Below are 21,851 nucleotides of genomic sequence, written 5' to 3' on the forward strand. Positions count from 1 at the left end.
CCACCCCTCCCCAGGTCCCCAAATAGTCAGGATTTAAGGATTTCCCAGCTTCAGCTCGGGTGGCTCAATCAGTTCCAGTCTTTGACTGAGCCTCTGATTGAGCCTCCTGTGCTGAAGCAGGGATATCCTTAAAACCTGACCTGCTGGTGGGGTCTTGAGGATTGGAGTTGAGATCCCCGTGCCTAATAACTTACACTTATCTCCTATGCCTTTCTTTCACCCCTCCGTGGAGCAGCAATGCACTACCGGCCACAGCTCAAAGTCGGGGAGGTCCGCTTCCCTTTGCTCAGAAAGATTTAGGCGCCATTCATTTAAACAAGGCTTCGGTCCTCTCATGGAAGAGGCTGCTTCCCAGCATACTGAATAGGGACCACTCCAGTGGGATCTCCCTGTAGAAACAGCCCCCGTTTAGTCACTCTCCTATAATCGTGGCCCTAAGCGAGGGAAATCTCCAGAGAAATCTCGGGTTAGTCTGGGTATCCTTGCAAAGGAAGCGGTGCTCGGATTCACCGGTCCGGCTGGGGAATGGTGCAAGCCGTTAGCCGGGGAGGTTTGCACCATCTCGTGAGTTTATTGCAGCAGAAAAAAGGGGGAATGTGACGTGTGTGTTGGGTACAGTCCAATGTCCTCCAACTCCTCTCCTATGGGTAGTCTTCCCCGGCGGAGGCACAAGCTGTATACTAATAACCCGAGGTGTCAGCATTTCTCCCTGATGCATTGACATTAGCACAGGGGTGGGGAACTCCTGTCCTCAAGGCCCACCTACAGGTCAGGTTTCCAAGACATCCCTGCTTCAGCACAGGTGGCTGTCTGTCTTGAGCCACCTGTGCTGAAGCAGGGATGTCTTGAAAACCTGACCTGTAGGTGTGGGCCTTGAGGACAGGAGTCGCCCACCCATGCGTTAGCACGAGATTCGGTGAGAAGCCGGGTGTCCACATTACCAGTGCAATGCAGCTTGTGACTACCCCGTGGGGGGTGAATCCAATCGTAGGACCTGTAAGGTAGTGGGGAGCGATCACGCCCACATACACCCCGCCATCTTTGTCTGCTGGGAAGAGCCACTGTGTGAGCACATGCTCTGGTTTCCTTGCGGTGTTTGGAGGTGGCGGTGTAGCTGCATTGCCATCAGCGCCCCAGTTTGACAACAGACAAGGTTATTACCAAAGCGTGAAGGGAAACATATAGCAGTGCAGAGGATGGGTACGTAGCTCAGGGCTTTGCTGCCAGCGAGTTATAGGCCACAGAAAGCTTAGCTTGTGATGATTTTTACCCTGGCAATAAGGCACTTGTGATTAAAACCACTACAGTTAGGTCCGGAAATAATTGGACACTGACACAATTTTCATAATTTTGAGCCGTTCCAAGCCTTCTCCATACATTTTTCTTCCCATCATTCTGGTACAGGTTGATCTTAGTTTCATCTGTCCAAAGAATGCTGTTCCAGAACTGGGCTAGCTTTTTTAGATATTGTTTGGCAAAGTCTAATCTGGACTTTCTATTCTTGGGGCTTATGAATGGTTCGCACCTTGTGGTGAACCCTCTGTATTTGCTCTCACGAAGTCTTCTCTTTATGGTAGACTTGGATAATGATATGCCTACCTCCTGTAGAGTGTCCTTCACTTGGCTGGATGTTGTGAAGGCTTTTTTCTTTACCATGGAAAGGATCCTACGATCATCCACCACTGTTGTCTTCCGTGGACGTCCAGGCCTTATTGTGTTGCAGAGCTCACCAGTGCGTTCTTTTTTTCTCAGAATGTACCAAACGGTTGATTTGGCCGCTCCTAATGTTCCTGCTATCTCTCTGATGGATTTTCTTTTTTTTTTTGCAGCCTAAGGATGCCCTGTTTCACTTGCATTGGGAGCTCCTTTGACCGCATGTTGTGGGTTCACAGCAACAGCTTGCAAATGCGAATGCCACACCTGGAATCAACTCCAGACCTTTTACCTGCTTAATTGATGATGAAATAACAAAGGAATAGCCCACACCTGTCCATGAAACAGCTTTTGAGTCAATTGTCCAATTACTTTTGGTCCCTTGAAAAAGAGGGGGCTACCTATTAAAGAGATGTAATTCCTAAACCCTTCCTCCGATTTGGATGGGAATACCGTCAAATTAAAGCTGATAGAATGCACGTTAAGCCCATATTCATTATTTAACAGTAACTTGAATTTATTTTGTACACAGCCGAAATAACAAAACTTGTATCAGTGTCCAATTATTTCCGGACCTAACTGTATATATGAACATGCGGAAGTGTGGCGTGCCTTATTGTACAAGTGTTAACATGTCACAGCGGTTTCATTACTGTAAGGCAAGAACAGGCTCCCATTACCTACTGCAATAAATACAGCAGCCACAGCTCACCACAACACAGTGTGCCTAGCATAGGTTTCTTACTCACAGTAACCTCGCACAGGAGGAGTCCGACCCTGGAGAATACCACGTGTGTGCAGACTGAAACAATGGCAATTTTATTCATGTAACAAGCTTTTGTATGTGTAATGTGTGCTGCTGCCTCTATTTATTTATATGGTTACATAGATTGAGAATGAGGCATTTTCTTGCCAGTTCTAATTTTTATTTTTGCCCCAGCTGACCGCCAACCGTTATCTAGAAGTGATGGTAAAAGCGCAGTAATCTCGGCCTGTACGGTGAACGGTGCAACCTCATGTTACACATTTAGCAATAACTGAGGCTAGTGCCACATTTCACATCTGGATGAGATAGGAACAGTAGTGATGAATTGTTACATGTTCATTTAAACACATATTTTGTCTTCCACTGCGACTGAATTTTAAGTGAATAGTTGGCCCCACCTTCCTGTTATGTGATCAGAATGTCTCGCATCAAATAACTACCGTATTTAATCACATGGGTGGGAATCCCTCTCCTTACGGAAGATCACACGTGTGAGAAGCCGTCTCCTTATGGAAGATCACACGTGAGAATCCCTCCTTCCAGAAGATCACACGTGTGAGATTCCCTCTCCTTACGGAAGATCGAACGTGTGAGAATCCCTCTCCTTCCAGAAGATTCTACGCGTGAGAATCCCTCTCCTTACGGAATATCGCACTCGTGAGCATCCCTCTCCTTCCAGTAAATCGCACGCGTGAGAATCCCTCTCCTTCCAGTAAATCGCACGTGTGAGAATCCCTCTCCTTACGGAATATCGCACTCGTGAGAATCCCTCTCCTTACGGAAGATCACATTATGGCAGATACCGGGTATAAAACTGGTTCAAATAACCGGGATCGTTTAACATTTTCTCTGAAAAACGTGGTGCAGTCTGGCTTGGGAACTGGTTTATAGACAGACTTTGGGTGAGCCCTAAACTCTGCCTTAAATCCTACACGTGTTTAATGGATCAGCAATGCAATGTGAACACATCGCTCTTCTTGCACCCGGATACATTTTGTAACGAGACACTTGGCCACTTTCTAACTAGGAATACATGGATTAAATGGTGTTTGGTGACATAGGACCCAAGGCTTGCGTGTTGTTGACATTCATAGATGAAGAGGAAATACATCAACCTTACATCTTCCGGGCACATCCGCTGCATCAAGGAATCTCCCTGGTTTCACCGTGGTGGCCAAAGTGGCTTTCATTTTTTTCTCCTCCCCATTTTGTGAGGAAGCCCCACTAAAACAAAAGCCATTGTGAGAACATGAGACAATACACGTGAAGGTGTGAAGGCCTACAGGAGGAGTTGGATTCTGCAGTAACATTTCCTGAAATTATTTGAGGTTCATTTTGTGAGATTCCTGACCATGCCAGGAATGCAATGGCATGCCAGAGAGACTGTGATGGAGGCTGCCTTCCCAAGGCTTCCTATGTAGAGACTCAATCTTAATGAAAGACATCCTTCCAATGAGGTAGACTAATTCTGCTGGCATAGGGTGGCTACCATCGAGTTGAGACTAATACAATCACCCAACAATTTTCAGTCACTGACTTTCAACAAGTCCAGACTTACTCCACAAGCATAAGGTCCCACTGTGAATGGACATGAGACCTCCAAGAAAAGCATTGCTTTGTATTCTAGTATAAGAGCACTGGGAAGAGGTTGGGAAGAGGTTGGGAAGAGCACTGCATTGCTAGTGAGTGAAAGCGTGGAGTCCTCTGTGACAACCCAGCCAACCTTCCACATGTACGTTCTCCACTTTAATAAGACTCGCCCAAGCTCTTTCCTTATAATAACTTCCATGCGATGCTCTTAGGTTAGGTTGTTTAACTCTTCGTGTGATTATTACTAACAATGCAGTAGGAAGATAAAATAAAAACACTGTTGGCTAAATCTGTTTAAATGAATCTTCCTTGTATACGGGACTGAGGACTAATCTGTATACTGGACATTGTTTGTGATGAACGTTTCTTTATATCTGATAAAAGCATTGCAGACGTGTGACGGGGGAGGTACATGGCAGTCAGGGAATGCTATGGGTGCTGCAGAATGAAGATGGCGAGAGTTAAGTGCATGAACGGAATCAGCAGAGGGCACAGTGTTGAGGTGAAGGGACGCGAGTGCCGTCCTTATGGAGGACCTCTGTGCGCCCCCACGTGTGCAGATCTCCCAGGAGATGAGTCTGCTACGTGGAGGGCCGCTTTGGAATAGGAGAGGATTTCGTACGGCCCGGTAAAGCTTTGGTGATCAGAACAGGAGTGGATGGAACAGTAGAGCTTTGAGAGGTATGGGCAGGAGAGTGAAGGCTCGTTACTACAAGGTAACCATCCTACAGGTACCAGACCAGGGGCGGCCATCTCCAGTCCTCAAGAATCACCAGGTTTTAAGGCTATCTTCACCAGCACAGGGGTCTCAATCAGTGGCTCAGTCTTTGACAGCCACCTGTGCTGAAGCAGGGATATCCTTACAACCGGACCTGTTGGTGGCCCTTGAGGACCGGAGTGGACCACCTCTGCTCTAGACTATGTCCCACTACTCAGTCCTAGAGGCGACATGCTGCATCCCTATTCCTGCCCCTATCTGTAAAAGTGCCGAGCTCTGCATCCATACACACGGCAAGCTGTGCCGCGCTGAGCTGGGGTGTGCAAAGATATACCAATAAAAAAAAAAAGGACAATATTTATTTTGTTTTCTACAAAAAAACAGATTTTTACAAATAAAAGAAAAAAAACAACTTTTCACAACTTGGCCACTTAAAACAAAGAGCACAGGGAACAAAATCAAAGCTGCTGTAAAATGTGTCCGTGTGTGAGAGAGGGCAGTAACGGGTCAGAACGAGCCAGTGACGGGTCAGAACGAGCCAGTGACGGGTCAGAACGAGCCAGTGACGGGTCAGAACGAGCCAGTGACGGGTCAGAACGAGCCAGTGACGGGTCAGAACGAGCCAGTGACGGGTCAGAACGAGCCAGTGACGGGTCAGAACGAGCCAGTGACGGGTCAGAACGAGCCAGTGACGGGTCAGAGGGAGAGTCCCTCTTTGCCTTCTCCCAGGGCATGTACACAGCAGAGCTCAGTGACTGCTGCTCCCAGTCCTATAACCCCATTATTCCTAATCCAGGCTCTATATTGACCAGCTCTGTATACTACGGCTGTCATCCAAGAGTTGTCTTTTAAATTAACACTATTGTCCAATTCTAGGGGGTCCTTGGCCATGCTGCCCCAATACCAACAAGTCCTTATAAGAACTGGCATCTCAGTGCCCCTCCCGCCCCGTCTTCAACAGATGCGCTTTATGTCACCTACTAGCATTTCAACCTTTAGATGTCCATCCTTAGAGGTGCCCACAGCCCATCGAGCTGCACAACCTGAGATTATAGGGGCACGATTTCTGCTGTCACTCATTGGGGGACACCACAGGTGACAGATACTGTATTTCTGCACCCCCTCTCTGAACAGCCAGGCTGTGAATGTCTTGCCATGGTCTAGGAGCCTAATCAGTGCTGTTTCTAGACAGAAGGAACGAGGGCTTCCCATGACACCCTCACAGCTTTCTTGCGGTCCTACTAGGCTTCCTCTGCATGGGGATCCATCGTTATTTAAAAGGGTATTGTGCCAGGACACCGTGAGATACACCTAACTGCAGTGACCACATCGTAAAATAATGCCGGGGAGTTCCAGGGGGAGACCTGCAGAACATCGCTCAGAAGGGGGCAGGGGGGGGAAGCTTGGGGGCAGGGGAGGGTTCAACCTATAAAACGATGAGAGGTCCCTGGGCTGCTCCGAGGGTTCTTATCCTAGACTAGAGGTCCCAGGACTGCCCTGTACACGGCCCGGACAGGTTTAACCCTCTGTTCTCCTTGTTGCTCCACCACGAGGAGCCCCTCGTCCTGGCTGCCTACGCCTGCGGCACCACGACGTAGGGCTGGTGGGGGATGCACTTCTGCCGCTCGTTGCAGTTGTAAATCCAGCGCGGACGGACAAAGGAGATGCTGGCGTTCTCATTCAGGGCCTGGCCGGGGGGATAGGAGAGGTTAGGAAATAGAAAGGGGGCGGGAGAACGGCTCAGACGACCGTGTTCCACTAACACGTCAGTGATTCTGACCCAGATACTAGAGCGAGGCGAGAACCTCGCAGAAAACCCGCATTAACCCATAACTGGGCCATCTTTTGTGTCTGACATCACTTAAGTATGGGGTTAGGCATAATGCGTCTGCGTATCTCTGCGATCAGACGCTATAATGCAGAAGTCTGGGGCTGCGGGACTCACCTCCTCGAAGCTGTCATCCCATTCCTGAGAAGTGATTACGAACTGCACCTTCTCACTCATGTATTCCTCCAGATCCCTGCAGTGAGACACAAAAGGTGGAGCAGGGACTCGCATAATAAAAGCAACCGCCCGCGCGCTCCCCTCTGCAGCCCGCTCGCAACCGCGCGCTCCCCTCTGCAGCCCGCCCGCAACCGCGCGCTCCCCTCTGCAGCCCGCCCGCAACCGCGCGCTCCCCTCTGCAGCCCGCCCGCCGCGCGCTCCACTCTGCAGCCCGGCCGCAACCGCGCGCTCCCCTCTGCAGCCCGCCCGCCGCCGCGCGCTCCCCTCTGCAGCCCGCCCGCAACCGCGCGCTCCCCTCTGCAGCCCGCCCGCCGCCGCGCGCTCCCCTCTGCAGCCCGCCCGTTGTCGCGCGCTCCCCTCTGCAGCCCGCCCGCCGCCGCGCGCTCCCCTCTGCAGCCCGCCCGCCGCCGCGCGCTCCCCTCTGCAGCCCGCCCGCCGCCGCACGCTCCCCTCTGCAGCCCGCCCGTTGTCGCGCGCTCCCCTCTGCAGCGACAGGTCCTCTCTAACACCACCCACACCGCTAGCTGTATAAAGCTTTGTGGCCCTGCCTTACCCGTGGAAAGCCGTGATATATCGATGCAGCGTCCTGCGCTCGGTGGCCGGGAACTCGCCGTACAAGAAGAAGCGTTTGCCAAGGAACAGATCTGTATGAGGAAGTGAATTTTAGTTAAATTGTTTCTTTGAACGGCAGCTGAGGAGCACGTGTCCCACCCCGCCTGCCCATTCTCCTGTCCTGCTGTAACACCTCAGGCACTATTTGGGGCTTGGGGCTTCCTTTTATACGTAGGATGTAAATGTGCCTGGGAAGGGGGGTTGTGACAGGGTTAGAGATACTATTAAGGAGTAGGAGTGATGGCCGGGTACTCACCGGGTACTCGCCGGGTACTCACCGGGCAGCTCCGGTATGGGCAGCTCCAGCTTCTCCTCTTCCTCCTCCACGTCCGTGTTCTCATCTGTGGAGCCGCTGTACGGGTCCGTCCTCGGAGGGGACAGTTTGGGTTCACTCTTCCCTCGCTTCTCTTCCTCCATCCTGAGAGAAGTAAGCAGTAAGGATGTCTGTCCCACGCTGCGGTCAGCGGCAGGGAGTCTCCCCTCACCCCGCTGCACACAGACCACTCACCGAGACAGCAGTGAGAGCATCCACTCACCCTGCTGCACACAGACCACTCACCGAGACAGCAGTGAGAGCATCCACTCACCCTGCTGCACACAGACCACTCACCGAGACAGCAGTGAGAGCATCCACTCACCCTGCTGCACACAGACCACTCACCGAGACAGCAGTGAGAGCATCCACTCACCCTGCTGCACACAGACCACTCACCGAGACAGCAGTGAGAGCATCCACTCACCCTGCTGCACACAGAGCACTCACCGAGACAGCAGTGAGAGCATCCACTCACCCTGCTGCACACAGAGCACTCACCGAGACAGCTGTGAGAGCATCCACTCACCCTGCTGCACACAGAGCACTCACGAGACAGCAGTGAGAGCATGCACTCACCCAGCTGCACACAGAGCAAGCAGTTCAAGCCACCTTAGAATGCGAGCATGCGAAAACACACAATTACGTGGAAGTGGCAGCCTTGTCCCGCTGCACGCACACACGATGCTGCCGCCTGTCTGCATGCATGTAATGTTAGCGGCAGCTGTACAATACACACACACACACACCATGTAATGTTAGCGGCAGCTGTACAATACACACACACACACAATGCATGTAATGTTAGCAGCAACTGTACAATACACACACACACACACCATGTAATGTTAGCGGCAGCTGTACAATACACACACACACAATGCATGTAATGTTAGCGGCAGCTGTACAATACACACACACACACACCATGTAATGTTAGCGGCAGCTGTACAATACACACACACACACACACACACACAATGCATGTAATGTTAGCAGCAACTGTACAATACACACACACACACACCATGTAATGTTAGCGGCAGCTGTACAATACACACACACACAATGCATGTAATGTTAGCGGCAGCTGTACAACACACACACACACACACACACACACACACACACACACACACACACACACACACACCATGTAATGTTAGCGGCAGCTGTACAATACACACACACACAATGCATGTAATGTTAGCGGCAGCTGTACAATACACACACACACACACAATGCATGTAAGGTTAGCAGCAGCTGTACAATATACACACACACACAATGCATGTAATGTTAGCAGCAGCTGTACAATACACACACACACACAATGTTAGCAGCAGCTGTACAATACATACACACACACACACACACACACACACACACACACACACACACACACACACACACGTTAGTGGCAGCTGTACAATACACACACACACACAATGTTAGCAGCAGCTGTACAATACACACACACACAATGTTAGCAGCAGCTGTACAATTTACACGCACACACAATGTTAGCAGCAGCTGTACAATACATACACACACACACACACAATGTTAGCAGCAGCTGTACAATTTACACACACACACACACACACACACACACACACACACACACAATGTTAGCAGCAGCTCCACAATTTACACACACACAATGTTAGCAGCAGCTGTACAACAGACACACACACACACACACACTGCATGTAATGTTAGCAGCAGCTGTACAATACACACACACACACACACACACACACACACACACACACACACAATCACGTGAGCAATGCTCTTACCTCCTCAGCTCATCCTCTGTATCTCCCCCAGAATCCTCGCCATGGGGGGCTCCCTCATCTAAAACAAAGGAATTAAATAAGTAAAAGCCCCACCAGGGCAACACTGTGCAGCCCCCCCACACTATGAACCCACTCTACCCCCCCCCGAGCACCCCCTACCCCCCACACACTATTAATCCCTTCTACCCCCCACTGTGCAGTCCCCCAGATGCTATTAACCCAGCCTACCCCAACTGTGAACCCTCACACTATTAAAAACTGTGCAGCCCCCCCACACTATTAACCCACCCAACCCCCCCACTGTGCAACCCCCCACACTATTAACCCCCCCACACACACTATGCACCCCCTAACCCCCCGTGCAGACCCCCACACACTATGCACCCCTCTAACCTCCCCCGTGCAGACCCCACACACTATGCACCCCCCTAACCTCTCCCGCGCAGACCCCACACACTATGCACCCCCTAACCTCTCCCGTGCAGACCCCACACGCACTATGAAACACACACACACACACACACTATGCCCCCCGTCCCCCCGGTGCAGCCGCCCGCTTACCCATGATGTCGTCGTCTGTGGAGCCTCCGTACTCCGCCTCCTCTTTCAGTGAATGGTTTGTTTTGGTCTCGGACGCCCGGGGTCTCTCCTCCTCCTCCTCACTCTCCTCCTCCTCCTCCCTCACAGGAGCCCTCGCTGGCTGGGCCTTAGCCGGGCTGGACCCGGGACTTTTATGGTTCGGTCGGACTGACTCCGGATCCTGAAACAACAAAGCAGGGCTAACTCACCCCGAGGGATCCAGGAGGCGGGCGAGCTCACTCCCGAGGGATCCAGGAGGCGGGCGAGCTCACCCCCGAGGGATCCAGGAGGCGGGCGAGCTCACCCCCGAGGGATCCAGGAGGCGGGCGAGCTCACCCCCGAGGGATTCAGGAGGTGGGAGAGTGGATGTGGGCGAGCTCACCCCGAGGGATCCAGGAGATGGGAGAGTGGATGTGGGCGAGCTCACCCAGAGGGATCCAAAAGGCAGGGCGAGTGGATGTGGGCGAGCTCACCCCGAGGGATTCAGGAGGTGGGAGAGTGGATGTGGGCGAGCTCACCCCGAGGGATTCAGGAGGTGGGAGAGTGGATGTGGGCGAGCTCACCCCCAGGGATCCAGGAGGCAGGGCGAGTGGATGTGGGCGAGCTCACCCCGAGGGATTCAGGAGGTGGGAGTGTGGATGTGGGCGAGCTCACCCCCAGGGATCCAGGAGGCGGGCGAGTGGATGTGGGAGAGCTCACCCAGAGGGATCCAGGAGGCAGGGCGAGTGGATGTGGGCGAGCTCACCCCGAGGGATCCAGGAGGTGGGAGAGTGGATGTGGGCGAGCTCACCCCGAGGGATCCAGGAGGCAGGGCGAGTGGATGTGAGCGAGCTCACCCCGAGGGATCCAGGAGATGGGAGAGTGGATGTAGGCGAGCTCACCCCGAGGGATTCAGGAGGTGGGAGAGTGGATGTGGGCGAGCTCACCCCCGAGGGATCCAGGAGGCGGGAGAGTGGATGTGGGCGAGCTCACCCCCGAGGGATCCAGGAGGCAGGGCGAGTGGGTGTGGGCGAGATCACCCAGAGGGATTCAGGAGGCGGGCGAGTGGATGTGGGCAAGCTCACCCCGAGGGATCCAGGAGGCAGGCGAGTGGGTGTGGGCGAGCTCACCCCCGAGGGATCCAGGAGGCAGGGCGAGTGGGTGTGGGCGAGCTCACCCCCAGGGATCCAGGAGGCGGGCGAGTGGGTGTGGGCGAGCTCACCCCGAGGGATCCAGGAGATGGGAGAGTGGATGTGGGCAAGCTCACCCCGAGGGATCCAGGAGGCAGGCGAGTGGGTGTGGGCGAGCTCACCCCGAGGGATCCAGGAGGCGGGCGAGTGGGTGTGGGCGAGCTCACCCCGAGGGATTCAGGAGGCAGGGCGAGTGGGTGTGGGCGAGCTCACCCCCAGGGATCCAGGAGGCAGGGCGAGTGGGTGTGGGCGAGCTCACCCCGAGGGATCCAGGAGGCAGGGCGAGTGGGTGTGGGCGAGCTCACCCCGAGGGATCCAGGAGGCGGGCGAGTGGGTGTGGGCGAGCTCACCCCGAGGGATCCAGGAGGCAGGCGAGTGGGTGTGGGCGAGCTCACCCCGAGGGATCCAGGAGGCGGGCGAGTGGGTGTGGGCGAGCTCACCCCGAGGGATCCAGGAGATGGGAGAGTGGATGTGGGCGAGCTCACCCAGAGGGATCCAAAAGGCAGGGCGAGTGGATGTGGGCGAGCTCACCCCGAGGGATTCAGGAGGTGGGAGAGTGGATGTGGGCGAGCTCACCTCGAGGGATTCAGGAGGTGGGAGAGTGGATGTGGGCGAGCTCACCCCGAGGGATTCAGGAGGTGGGAGTGTGGATGTGGGCGAGCTCACCCCCAGGGATCCAGGAGGCGGGCGAGTGGATGTGGGAGAGCTCACCCAGAGGGATCCAGGAGGCAGGGCGAGTGGATGTGGGCGAGCTCACCCCGAGGGATCCAGGAGGCAGGCGAGTGGGTGTGGGCGAGCTCACCCCGAGGGATCCAGGAGGTGGGAGAGTGGATGTGGGCGAGCTCACCCCGAGGGATCCAGGAGGCAGGGCGAGTGGATGTGGGCGAGCTCACCCCGAGGGATCCAGGAGGCGGGCGAGTGGATGTGGGCGAGCTCACCCCCAGGGATCCAGGAGGCGGGCGAGTGGATGTGGGCAAGCTCACCCCGAGGGATCCAGGAGGCAGGCGAGTGGGTGTGGGCGAGCTCACCCCGAGGGATCCAGGAGGCGGGCGAGTGGGTGTGGGCGAGCTCACCCCGAGGGATTCAGGAGGCAGGGCGAGTGGGTGTGGGCGAGCTCACCCCCAGGGATCCAGGAGGCGGGAGAGTGGATGTGGGCGAGCTCACCCCCAGGGATCCAGGAGGCAGGGCGAGTGGGTGTGGGCGAGCTCACCCCGAGGGATCCAGGAGGCGGGCGAGTGGGTGTGGGCGAGCTCACCCCGAGGGATCCAGGAGGCAGGCGAGTGGGTGTGGGCGAGCTCACCCCGAGGGATCCAGGAGGCGGGCGAGTGGGTGTGGGCGAGCTCACCCCGAGGGATCCAGGAGGCAGGCGAGAGGGTGTGGGCAAGCTCACCCCGAGGGATCCAGGAGGCGGGCGAGTGGGTGTGGGCGAGCTCACCCCGAGGGATCCAGGAGGCAGGGCGAGTGGGTGTGGGCGAGCTCACCCCGAGGGATTCAGGAGGCGGGCGAGTGGGTGTGGGCGAGCTCACCCCGAGGGATCCAGGAGGCAGGCGAGTGGGTGTGGGCGAGCTCACCCCGAGGGATCCAGGAGGCAGGCGAGAGGGTGTGGGCGAGCTCACCCCGAGGGATTCAGGAGGCGGGCGAGTGGGTGTGGGCGAGCTCACCCCGAGGGATCCAGGAGGCGGGCGAGCCGGGCATACGCACGCAGAGAAGTTGCATTCACCTGTCTAGGTGTGGGAGCTTTGGCTCTGGGGGGTGAATCTTCCTCACTATCATCCTCTTCATCACTGCTGGACTCTGCTGCACTCATCAGGTACCTGGGGCAAAAACACTGCATGTCAGGGGAGAAAGCAGCAAGGGCATCGGAGACCACACAAGAGGCACAGGGGAGGTCAAACACCTCCCACGCATTGGAATAAAGGGGCGCACGCCATTACCGCGCGTACGCCAACACGGCGGGGAATAAAGGGCCGCACGGCATTACCGCACGGACGCCAACACGGCGGGGAATAAAGGGCCGCACGCCATTACCGCGCGTACGCCAACACGGCGGGGAATAAAGGGCCGCACGGCATTACCGCGCGTACGCCAACACGGCGGGGAATAAAGGGCCGCACGGAATTACCGCGCGTACGCCAACACGGCGGGGAATAAAGGGTCGCACGGCATTACCGCGAGTACGCCAACACGGCGGGGAATAAAGGGGCGCACGGCATTACCGCGCGTACGCCAACACGGCGGGAAATAAAGGGCCGCACGCCATTACCGCGCGTACGCCAACACGGCGGGGAATAAAGGGCCGCACGGCATTACCGGGAGTACGCCAACACGGCGGGGAATAAAGGGCCGCACGCCATTACCGCGAGTACGCCAACACGGCGGGGAATAAAGGGGCGCACGGCATTACCGGGAGTACGCCAACACAGCGGGGAATAAAGGGCCGCACGCCATTACCGCGAGTACGCCAACACGGCGGGGAATAAAGGATCGCACGGCATTACCGCGCGTACGCCAACACGGCGGGGAATAAAGGGTCGCACGGCATTACCGCGCGTACGCCAACACGGCGGGGAATAAAGGGTCGCACGGCATTACCGCGAGTACGCCAACACGGCGGGGAATAAAAGGCCGCACGCCATTACCGCGAGTACGCCAACACGGCGGGGGATAAAGGGCCGCACGGCATTACCGCGCGTACGCCAACACGGCGGGGAATAAAGGGTCGCACGGCATTACCGCGAGTACGCCAACACGGCGGGGAATAAAGGGTCGCACGCCATTACCGCGCGTACGCCAACACGGCGGGAATAAAGGGCCGCACGCCATTACCGCGCGTACGCCAACACGGCGGGGAATAAAGGGCCGCACGGCATTACCGCGCGTACGCCAACACGGCGGGGAATAAAGGGCCGCACGGCATTACCGCGCGTACGCCAACACGGCGGGGAATAAAGGGTCGCACGGCATTACCGCGAGTACGCCAACACGGCGGGGAATAAAGGGCCGCACGGCATTACCGCGCGTACGCCAACACGGCGGGGAATAAAGGGCCGCACGGCATTACCGCGCGTACGCCAACACGGCGGGGAATAAAGGGCCGCACGGCGTTACCGCGCGTACGCCAACACGGCGGGAATAAAGGGCCGCACGCCATTACCGCGCGTACGCCAACACGGCGGGAATAAAGGGTCGCACGCCATTACCGCGCGTACGCCAACACGGCGGGGGATAAAGGGGCGCACGCCATTACCGCGCGTACGCCAACACGGCGGGGAATAAAGGGCCGCACGGCGTTACCGCGCGTACGCCAACACGGCGGGGAATAAAGGGCCGCACGCCATTACCGCGAGTACGCCAACACGGCGGGGAATAAAGGGCCGCACGCCATTACCGCGCGTACGCCAACACGGCGGGGAATAAAGGGTCGCACGGCATTACCGCGAGTACGCCAACACGGCGGGGAATAAAGGGCCGCACGGCATTACCACGCGTACGCCAACACGGCGGGGAATAAAGGGCCGCACGGCGTTACCGCGAGTACGCCAACACGGCGGGGAATAAAGGGCCGCACGGCATTACCGCGCGTACGCCAACACGGCGGGGAATAAAGGGCCGCACGGCGTTACCGCGCGTACGCCAACACGGCGGGGAATAAAGGGTCGCACGGCGTTACCGCGCGTACGCCAACACGGCGGGGGAATAAAGGGTCGCACGCCATTACCGCGCGTACGCCAACACGGCGGGGAATAAAGGGCCGCACGGCATTACCGCGAGTACGCCAACACGGTGGGGAATAAAGGGTCGCACGCCATTACCGCGCGTACGCCAACACGGCGGGGAATAAAGGGCCACACGGCGTTACCGCGCGTACGCCAACACGGCGGGGAATAAAGGGCCGCACGGCATTACCGCGCGTACGCCAACACGGCGGGGAATAAAGGGCCGCACGGCGTTACCGGGAGTACGCCAACACGGCGGGGAATAAAGGGCCGCACGCCATTACCGCGAGTACGCCAACACGGCGGGGAATAAAGGGTCGCACGCCATTACCGCGAGTACGCCAACACGGCGGGGAATAAAGGGCCGCACGGCATTACCGCGCGTACGCCAACACGGCGGGAATAAAGGGCCGCACGGCATTACCGCGCGTACGCCAACACGGCGGGGAATAAAGGGCCGCACGGCATTACCGCGAGTACGCCAACACGGCGGGGAATAAAGGGCCGCACGGCGTTACCGCGCGTACGCCAACACGGCGGGGGATAAAGGGGCGCACGCCATTACCGCGCGTACGCCAACACGGCGGGGAATAAAGGGTCGCACGGCATTACCGCGCGTACGCCAACACGGCGGGAATAAAGGGCCGCACGGCGTTACCGCGCGTACGCCAACACGGCGGGGAATAAAGGGCCGCACGGCATTACCGCGAGTACGCCAACACGGCGGGGAATAAAGGGGCGCACGGCATTACCGCGCGTACGCCAACACGGCGGGGAATAAAGGGTTGCACGGCATTACCGCGCGTACGCCAACACGGCGGGGAATAAAGGGTCGCACGGCATTACCGCGAGTACGCCAACACGGCGGGAAATAAAGGGCCGCACGCCATTACCGCGAGTACGCCAACACGGCGGGGAATAAAGGGCCGCACGGCTTTACCGCGAGTACGCCAACACGGCGGGGAATAAAGGGCCGCACGCCATTACCGCGAGTACGCCAACACGGCGGGGAATAAAGGGCCGCACGCCATTACCGCGAGTACGCCAACACGGCGGGAATAAAGGGCCGCACGGCGTTACCGCGAGTACGCCAACACGGCGGGGAATAAAGGGCCGCACGCCATTACCGCGAGTACGCCAACACGGCGGGGAATAAAGGGCCGCACGCCATTACCGCGCGTACGCCAACACAGCGGGGAATAAAGGGCCGCACGGCGTTACCGCGAGTACGCCAACACGGCGGGGAATAAAGGGTCGCACGCCATTACCGCGCGTACGCCAACACGGCGGGGAATAAAGGGCCGCACGGCATTACCGCGAGTACGCCAACACGGCGGGGAATAAAGTGCCGCACGGCATTACCGCGCATACGCCAACACGGCGGGGAATAAAGGGCCGCACGCCATTACCGCGCGTACGCCAACACGGCGGGAAATAAAGTGTCGCACGCCATTACCGCGCGTACGCCAACACGGCGGGGGAATAAAGGGTCGCACGGCATTACCGCGAGTACGCCAACACGGCGGGGAATAAAGGGGCGCACGGCATTACCGCGCGTACGCCAACACGGCGGGAAATAAAGGGCCGCACGCCATTACCGCGCGTACGCCAACACGCCGGGGAATAAAGGGCCGCACGGCATTACCGGGAGTACGCCAACACGGCGGGGAATAAAGGGCCGCACGGCATTACCGCGCGTACGCCAACACGGCGGGGAATAAAGGGTCGCACGGCATTACCGCGCGTACGCCAACACGGCGGGGAATAAAGGGTCGCACGGCATTACCGCGAGTACGCCAACACGGCGGGGAATAAAAGGCCGCACGCCATTACCGCGAGTACGCCAACACGGCGGGGAATAAAGGGTCGCACGGCATTACCGCGAGTACGCCAACACGGCGGGGAATAAAGGGTCGCACGCCATTACCGCGCGTACGCCAACACGGCGGGGAATAAAGGGCCGCACGGCATTACCGCGCGTACGCCAACACGGCGGGGAATAAAGGGCCGCACGGCATTACCGCGAGTACGCCAACATGGCGGGGAATAAAGGGTCGCACGGCATTACCGCGCGTACGCCAACACGGCGGGGAATAAAGGGCCGCACGGCATTACCGCGCGTACGCCAACACGGCGGGGAATAAAGGGCCGCACGGCGTTACCGCGCGTACGCCAACACGGCGGGAATAAAGGGCCGCACGCCATTACCGCGCGTACGCCAACACGGCGGGGGATAAAGGGGCGCACGCCATTACCGCGCGTACGCCAACACGGCGGGGGATAAAGGGGCGCACGCCATTACCGCGCGTACGCCAACACGGCGGGGAATAAAGGGCCGCACGGCGTTACCGCGAGTACGCCAACACTGCGGGGAATAAAGGGCCGCACGGCATTACCGCGAGTACGCCAACACGGCGGGGAATAAAGGGCCGCACGGCATTACCGCGAGTACGCCAACACGGCGGGGGAATAAAGGGTCGCACGGCGTTACCACGCGTACGCCAACACGGCGGGGAATAAAGGGCCGCACGCCATTACCGCGCGTACGCCAACACGGCGGGGAATAAAGGGCCGCACGGCATTACCGCGCGTACGCCAACACGGCGGGAATAAAGGGCCGCACGGCATTACCGCGAGTACGCCAACACGGCGGGGAATAAAGGGCCGCACGCCATTACCGCGAGTACGCCAACACGGCGGGGAATAAAGGGCCGCACGCCATTACCGCGCGTACGCCAACACGGCGGGGAATAAAGGGCCGCACGCCATTACCGCGCGTACGCCAACACGGCGGGGAATAAAGGGCCGCACGGCATTACCGCGAGTACGCCAACACGGCGGGGAATAAAGGGCCGCACGCCATTACCGCGCGTACGCCAACACGGCGGGGAATAAAGGGCCGCACGGCATTACCGCGCGTACGCCAACACGGCGGGGAATAAAGGGCCGCACGGCATTACCGCGCGTACGCCAACACGGCGGGGAATAAAGGGCCGCACGCCATTACCGCGCGTACGCCAACACGGCGGGAATAAAGGGCCGCACGCCATTACCGCGCGTACGCCAACACGGCGGGAATAAAGGGTCGCACGCCATTACCGCGCGTACGCCAACACGGCGGGGAATAAAGGGCCGCACGGCATTACCGCGAGTACGCCAACACGGCGGGGAATAAAGTGCCGCACGGCATTACCGCGCATACGCCAACACGGCGGGGAATAAAGGGCCGCACGCCATTACCGCGCGTACGCCAACACGGCGGGAAATAAAGTGTCGCACGCCATTACCGCGCGTACGCCAACACGGCGGGGAATAAAGGGCCGCACGCCATTACCGCGCGTACGCCAACACGGCGGGGGAATAAAGGGTCGCACGGCATTACCGCGAGTACGCCAACACGGCGGGGAATAAAGGGGCGCACGGCATTACCGCGCGTACGCCAACACGGCGGGGAATAAAGGGCCGCACGGCATTACCGCGAGTACGCCAACACGGCGGGAAATAAAGGGCCGCACGCCATTATCGCGCGTACGCCAACACGGCGGGGAATAAAGGGCCGCACGGCATTACCGGGAGTACGCCAACACGGCGGGGAATAAAGGGCCGCACGCCATTACCGCGAGTACGCCAACACGGCGGGGAATAAAGGATCGCACGGCATTACCGCGCGTACGCCAACACGGCGGGGAATAAAGGGTCGCACGGCATTACCGCGCGTACGCCAACACGGCGGGGAATAAAGGGCCGCACGGCATTACCGCGCGTACGCCAACACGGCGGGGAATAAAGGGCCGCACGGCATTACCGCGCGTACGCCAACACGGCGGGGAATAAAGGGCCGCACGGCATTACCGCGAGTACGCCAACACGGCGGGGGATAAAGGGGCGCACGCCATTACCGCGCGTACGCCAACACGGCGGGGGATAAAGGGCCGCACGGCATTACCGCGAGTACGCCAACACGGCGGGGAATAAAGGCCGCACGGCATTACCGCGCGTACGCCAACACGGCGGGGAATAAAGGCCGCACGGCATTACCGCGAGTACACCAACACGGCGGGGAATAAAGGGTCGCACGCCATTACCGCGAGTACGCCAACACGGCGGGGAATAAAGGGCCGCACGCCATTACCGCGAGTACGCCAACACGGCGGGGAATAAAGGATCGCACGGCATTACCGCGAGTACGCCAACACGGCGGGGAATAAAGGGCCGCACGCCATTACCGCGCGTACGCCAACACGGCGGGGAATAAAGGGTCGCACGGCATTACCGCGCGTACGCCAACACGGCGGGGAATAAAGGGCCGCACGGCATTACCGCGAGTACGCCAACACGGCGGGGAATAAAGGGCCGCACGGCATTACCGCGCGTACGCCAACACGGCGGGGAATAAAGGGTCGCACGGCATTACCGCGAGTACGCCAACACGGCGGGGAATAAAAGGCCGCACGCCATTACCGCGAGTACGCCAACACGGCGGGGAATAAAGGGTCGCACGGCATTACCGCGAGTACGCCAACACGGCGGGGAATAAAGGGTCGCACGCCATTACCGCGCGTACGCCAACACGGCGGGGAATAAAGGGCCGCACGGCATTACCGCGCGTACGCCAACACGGCGGGGAATAAAGGGTCGCACGGCATTACCGCGCGTACGCCAACACGGCGGGGAATAAAGGGGCGCACGGCATTACCGCGCGTACGCCAACACGGCGGGGAATAAAGGGCCGCACGGCATTACCGCGAGTACGCCAACACGGCGGGAAATAAAGGGCCGCACGCCATTATCGCGCGTACGCCAACACGGCGGGGAATAAAGGGCCGCACGGCATTACCGGGAGTACGCCAACACGGCGGGGAATAAAGGGCCGCACGCCATTACCGCGAGTACGCCAACACGGCGGGGAATAAAGGATCGCACGGCATTACCGCGAGTACGCCAACACGGCGGGGAATAAAGGGCCGCACGGCATTACCGCGCGTACGCCAACACGGCGGGGAATAAAGGGCCGCACGGCATTACCGCGCGTACGCCAACACGGCGGGGAATAAAGGGCCGCACGGCATTACCGCGAGTACGCCAACACGGCGGGGAATAAAGGCCGCACGGCATTACCGCGCGTACGCCAACACGGCGGGGAATAAAGGCCGCACGGCATTACCGCGAGTACACCAACACGGCGGGGAATAAAGGGTCGCACGCCATTACCGCGAGTACGCCAACACGGCGGGAATAAAGGGCCGCACGGCATTACCGCGAGTACGCCAACACGGCGGGGAATAAAGGGCCGCACGCCATTACCGCGAGTACGCCAACACGGCGGGGAATAAAGGGCCGCACGGCATTACCGCGCATACGCCAACACGGCGGGGAATAAAGGGTCGCACGGCATTACCGCGCGTACGCCAACACGGCGGGGAATAAAGGGTCGCACGGCATTACCGCGAGTACGCCAACACGGCGGGGAATAAAAGGCCGCACGCCATTACCGCGAGTACGCCAACACGGCGGGGAATAAAGGGTCGCACGCCATTACCGCGCGTACGCCAACACGGCGGGGAATAAAGGGCCGCACGGCATTACCGCGCGTACGCCAACACGGCGGGGAATAAAGGGTCGCACGGCATTACCGCGCGTACGCCAACACGGCGGGGAATAAAGGGCCGCACGCCATTACCGCGAGTACGCCAACACGGCGGGGAATAAAGGGCCGCACGGCATTACCGCGAGTACGCCAACACGGCGGGGAATAAAGGATCGCACGGCATTACCGCGCGTACGCCAACACGGCGGGGAATAAAGGGCCGCACGGCATTACCGGGAGTACGCCAACACGGCGGGGAATAAAGGGCCGCACGGCATTACCGCGAGTACGCCAACACGGCGGGGAATAAAGGGCCGCACGCCATTACCGCGAGTACGCCAACACGGCGGGGAATAAAGGGCCGCACGGCATTACCGCGCGTACGCCAACACGGCGGGGAATAAAGGGTCGCACGGCATTACCGCGCGTACGCCAACACGGCGGGGAATAAAGGGTCGCACGGCATTACCGCGAGTACGCCAACACGGCGGGGAATAAAAGGCCGCACGCCATTACCGCGAGTACGCCAACACGGCGGGGAATAAAGGGTCGCACGGCATTACCGCGAGTACGCCAACACGGCGGGGAATAAAGGGTCGCACGCCATTACCGCGCGTACGCCAACACGGCGGGGAATAAAGGGCCGCACGGCATTACCGCGCGTACGCCAACACGGCGGGGAATAAAGGGCCGCACGGCGTTACCGCGAGTACGCCAACACGGCGGGGAATAAAGGGGCGCACGGCATTACCGCGAGTACGCCAACACGGCGGGGAATAAAGGGCCGCACGCCATTACCGCGCGTACGCCAACACGGCGGGGGATAAAGGGCCGCACGCCATTACCGCGCGTACGCCAACACGGCGGGGAATAAAGGGCCGCACGGCATTACCGCGCGTACGCCAACACGGCGGGGAATAAAGGGCCGCACGGCATTACCGCGAGTACGCCAACACGGCGGGGGAATAAAGGGACGCACGGCATTACCGCGAGTACGCCAACACGGCGGGGAATAAAGGGCCGCACGGCGTTACCGCGCGTACGCCAACACGGCGGGGAATAAAGGGCCGCACGGCGTTACCGCGAGTACGCCAACACGGCGGGGAATAAAGGGCCGCACGGCGTTACCGCGAGTACGCCAACACGGCGGGAATAAAGGGCCGCACGCCATTACCGCGCGTACGCCAACACGGCGGGGAATAAAGGGTCGCACGGCATTACCGCGAGTACGCCAACACGGCGGGGAATAAAGGGCCGCACGGCATTACCGCGAGTACGCCAACACGGCGGGGAATAAAGGGCCGCACGGCGTTACCGCGAGTACGCCAACACGGCGGGGA

General features: G+C 58.6%; 1 protein-coding gene across 4 annotated transcripts in view; it reads right to left on the reverse strand.

Moving 5' to 3' along the window:
* Positions 1–5,066: 5,066 nt before the first annotated feature.
* The window catches only part of XRCC1 (X-ray repair cross complementing 1), a 91,542-nt gene continuing 74,757 nt past the window's right edge, over positions 5,067–21,851 (reverse strand). For all 4 annotated transcript variants that reach the window (XM_075606439.1, XM_075606438.1, XM_075606441.1 and 1 more), the window contains 7 exons: positions 12,929–13,022; positions 10,022–10,220; positions 9,461–9,518; positions 7,623–7,762; positions 7,286–7,376; positions 6,673–6,748; positions 5,067–6,414 (listed from right to left, as the gene is read on the reverse strand). In XM_075606439.1, the coding sequence (XP_075462554.1) occupies positions 6,301–6,414; positions 6,673–6,748; positions 7,286–7,376; positions 7,623–7,762; positions 9,461–9,518; positions 10,022–10,220; positions 12,929–13,022 (772 nt within the window). In that variant the 3' untranslated portion in view covers positions 5,067–6,300. The remainder of the gene's footprint in view (positions 6,415–6,672; positions 6,749–7,285; positions 7,377–7,622; positions 7,763–9,460; positions 9,519–10,021; positions 10,221–12,928; positions 13,023–21,851) is intronic.

Source organism: Ascaphus truei, chromosome 6 (genome assembly GCF_040206685.1).
Source record: "Ascaphus truei isolate aAscTru1 chromosome 6, aAscTru1.hap1, whole genome shotgun sequence".
In the NCBI taxonomy this organism is placed as follows: Eukaryota; Metazoa; Chordata; class Amphibia; order Anura; family Ascaphidae; genus Ascaphus; species Ascaphus truei.